Source organism: Calidris pugnax, unplaced genomic scaffold, assembly GCF_001431845.1.
Source record: "Calidris pugnax isolate Ruff unplaced genomic scaffold, ASM143184v1 scaffold56, whole genome shotgun sequence".
In the NCBI taxonomy this organism is placed as follows: Eukaryota; Metazoa; Chordata; class Aves; order Charadriiformes; family Scolopacidae; genus Calidris; species Calidris pugnax.
In genome coordinates this window covers 6,547,475-6,550,842 of record NW_015090839.1, presented here as the reverse complement: position 1 = coordinate 6,550,842, position 3,368 = coordinate 6,547,475, and the positions used below count along the sequence as shown (strand labels likewise).

At 54.2% G+C, this 3,368-nt stretch overlaps 1 protein-coding gene and 1 long non-coding RNA gene across 2 annotated transcripts in view; one reads left to right on the top strand and one right to left on the bottom strand.

Annotated features, from left to right (window-relative positions):
- Positions 1-455, bottom strand: part of FOXA1 (forkhead box A1) — a 25,200-nt gene extending 24,745 nt beyond the window's left edge. The window contains exon 1 of the mRNA XM_014941608.1: positions 49-455. Within this exon, the coding sequence (XP_014797094.1) occupies positions 49-120 (72 nt within the window). The 5' untranslated portion in view covers positions 121-455. The remainder of the gene's footprint in view (positions 1-48) is intronic.
- Positions 456-582: 127 nt separating this feature from the next.
- LOC106887911 lies at positions 583-2,341 on the top strand. Its single transcript, XR_001411989.1, has 3 exons — positions 583-880; positions 1,109-1,218; positions 2,079-2,341. It is a non-coding gene; the product is annotated as an uncharacterized LOC106887911 (long non-coding RNA).
- Positions 2,342-3,368: the final 1,027 nt, after the last annotated feature.

Here is a 3,368-nt window from a genome sequence, read left to right as displayed (position 1 = left end):
CCGCTTGCAGAGGGGCAGCAGCGGAGCCAGACCCTGGGATTTACTCACCTCCTGAGTGTCGGCGTAGTAGCTGTTCCAGTCGCTGGTTTCATGCCCTTCCATTTTCACAGTCCCTAACATTATGGAGCCAACCTGCCCGGTGTAACCATCCAGCCCTCTTGCAAGCCAGCGACGGGCAGCAGGAAAAGAGCCCCGAAAGCCTGACCTAGCAGGAAGCCAGCTCTCAGGAGGGGCGGGGGGTGCTGAATTCTCCTCTATAACCAGCCAAAAAGGAGGCAGGGAGCGGTGTGGGGCGAGACAGTTGAGAAAGTGAGGAAGTGCCGGCTGGGATGTGAGTGGAGTTGAGCTGATGTGGATCTTACGTCGCAGAAGTACCCACCTCCTCCTCCTCCTCTCCCCATTTGTCCGCCGCACAAAGGCGTTCGCACCTACAAAGCCGGAGATGCACCTGCAAACAAGGCAGTTCCCCTCGCCTGCAACTCCCCCCGGGGCGGCACTTTATTTGCAAAGCGGCGTAATTGGTTTAAGCTTGTGGGGAAAGAAGGAGAGACAGAGGTGGGCAAAGAGGGGAGAGCAGGAAAAGGGAGGGGGACGGGGACGAAGGGGACGGACCCCCCCCCTTACAGATGGACAGGACAAATGCTAGGAGGGATCGGTGGAAATTAAATGAGGTAGACAAGGGAAGGGCAGCCCCCTCTGTTTGAAGAGAATGCAAAAGGCCATCCAGCCTTAAACCGCTGAGATTAGGGGTAATATTTACTAAAGTCCAGTAGATGCTCCTTTAACTTGGTGGCCGGGACGTGCTCCAAAGTCCCGAGTCCTGCAGTCCACAGGCTCTCCCCCGCTCCCGTCCCTCACTTCAAAGCCGGTTACCGCGCAGGTACCTCGGTGGTGCCCCCCGCCCCTGCCCGGCGCCCCCAGCTCCCAGCGCCCTCGGGGCGGGGGACTGGGCTCGGGGCTCCGGGCTGCGAGCAGGAGGGCTCGGCTCCCCACTCCCCAAACCCCTCCGACCCCCTTCCTCTCCCTCTTCCGTGGGCCCTTCAAACGGGGCTGCCGTCCTATGTAGATGGTGATGGTGATATTTTTTCTCTGGTGCCTTTACGTTTAGAAACCATGTGAGTCACCGCGCTGAGACATAACACTACGGGCACCCAATAAATGCGGACAGAGGCTTGAATGCGGATCCACCGATATTAACCTCCACTTGGCAAACATCAGGTGAGTCACTGAAACCATTTTATATCTTTACTGTGGAAAGCCTCCAGCCCAGGAGGCTCCTTTGGAAGCCTTCTCTGGTGCCAAGGCACCCAGGAGCAGCATTAACTAGCGGGTATCTCATTACCAACTTCTTGCTTATTAACCTGATTTCTCGCAAAGAACAGGGGAAGAAGAATCTGCGCAGGTTGGTAAAAGTTGAAAAGAGGCAACACCGATAAAACAAATTGACATTGGACAACATTCACTGTTATTCTGGAGAGAATATCTCAGGCTTTGCAGACGGATCGAAAATTTTCTGTTTCTGCTCCTGCCCTGTCCGGCTCTTGGAGCTTAGGTCAAGACCACAGACTTTTCTTGGGTTTCTCTGCTATGGCCTTTATGAATTTGTTTCTACCCAGCTACTAGAACTTTTATCAGCTGATAGGAAAAAAAAAAAAAGACAAAACCAAAAAACCCCACCCACCACCCAACCAAACAAAAACCCCGAAACCCAAATAACTCTCTGGGCAATGGGAACTTGAAGGGGAAATAAAGTTTATTGGGATTTTGAAAAAGGCTTGCGTATCATGCCATGCAAACTACAGTACGCATCTGGGTCTGAATCTTTGTTTGGCACGTTTAACGTTCAGCAGGATAACAGTTGCTTCCACCCTGATTTGTCCTCGAGTGATCTGTGAAAACGTCACCCTCACCAACACGATTTTAAAGTTTCTTATACGGAGATTCAGCGTTCAAATGATGAGATATAGCATATCTCTACCTCGACAAATATGTTTTAACTTGTCCTCTAAATGCGTTTTTTGTTATCCCTTTCTTTGTTCTTTCCCTCCTCGTCCTTCTTTCTTTAAATCTGGCAACAGAATTAAGTCAAATCCTCGAAACAAACAAACCTCTGGAATCAGCCGACGAGAACAAGGGACAAAAATGTGTCTTGAAGGAAATAAAATAGATAAAAGCACCGGATTTAAACCCGCTTTCTCAAATGGTCAAACTACACCCATGGAAATTGGAACAAATCCCAGTGGAGATTCTCGGAGATATTAAAATTGCGGTCTTCATGTATGCACCCATCCCTCTTTCACTAATGGAAGCGGTCTATACGTCTGAAAATCGAGACCTTTCTGTGGCGGCTTGTTCCTTTTGGGACATGAGGGTCGCTGGGACCCCTGCACCCGCATGCGGCGAGGCTGTGAGGGGTGCAGGGGTCCCAGGGCCCCGGCTGGTGACACCCCCCCGCCGAGTGACCTCGGGGCAGCTGCTGCCCCCCCCTTCCCAAAAGCCCAACCCCGCGGGAGCAACACCCGCCGGGACGCCGAGCGGCCCACGCAAGGGCTCACTCCGTACCCTGGGGGGAAAAAAAAAATAAAAAAGAGAAAAAAAAAAGAGCAAAGCACGAAGCCGGCCACGCTCCTCGGATGCTGCTACAAAACGGCGGGAGGCGTTTCGCCGGGCGGAGCAGACGTGGCGGCCGGCGAAAGCCGCTGTCCCCGGCGGCCGGCCCCTCGGGACGCCCCCGCCGGGATGCTCGGCGGCCGGGCCGGGCCCGGAGGGGAGCGCAGGCCCCGGGGGTTGTGCAAAGTCGCAGCGCCTCCTGTTGTCCGGCTGCGGCTCGGGCTCCGCTGCCTCTTCCTGAGGCTGCTCCCAGAGGTGAGGGCACAGACGGGCTCCTGGCTGCAATCTCAGATTTGCTGTACTAATCAGCAAGCCCGAGGCAGAGTCAGCCGCTGCTGAGGCTTCCCTTCGGCCGTGGTTGCCGTGTTGCAGCCCTGGTGGTGGAGAAAAGCCTTCCTTGTGTGAAGAAGAGGGTCCTGATGGCTCTGTCCACAGCCACAGGAAAAAGGTGTTTCTGTAGTTGCCCTTGCCCCGCACCACTCGAGCCTCTCTGCGAGACCCTGTGTGGGATCCTCCGAGAGTCCAGCGCGATTTGTCCGTACCCTTGGCAGCTGGAAGTGCAGGATTGTTTTAGGATGGAGGACGCATGGTAGCAGCCAGGAGCTCTCCAGGCGCGCTTTGCTGCTTTTGGGTTTTCTTGACTTCAGGGCGATAGCCCCGGCCCGATTTAGACTGAGCTTTTCCCCAGCTCTCCTTAGAGTAGTCCCAGTTTCTGATCAAGCTGTGCACACTGGCTTTTTTTTCTTTTTTTTTTTTTT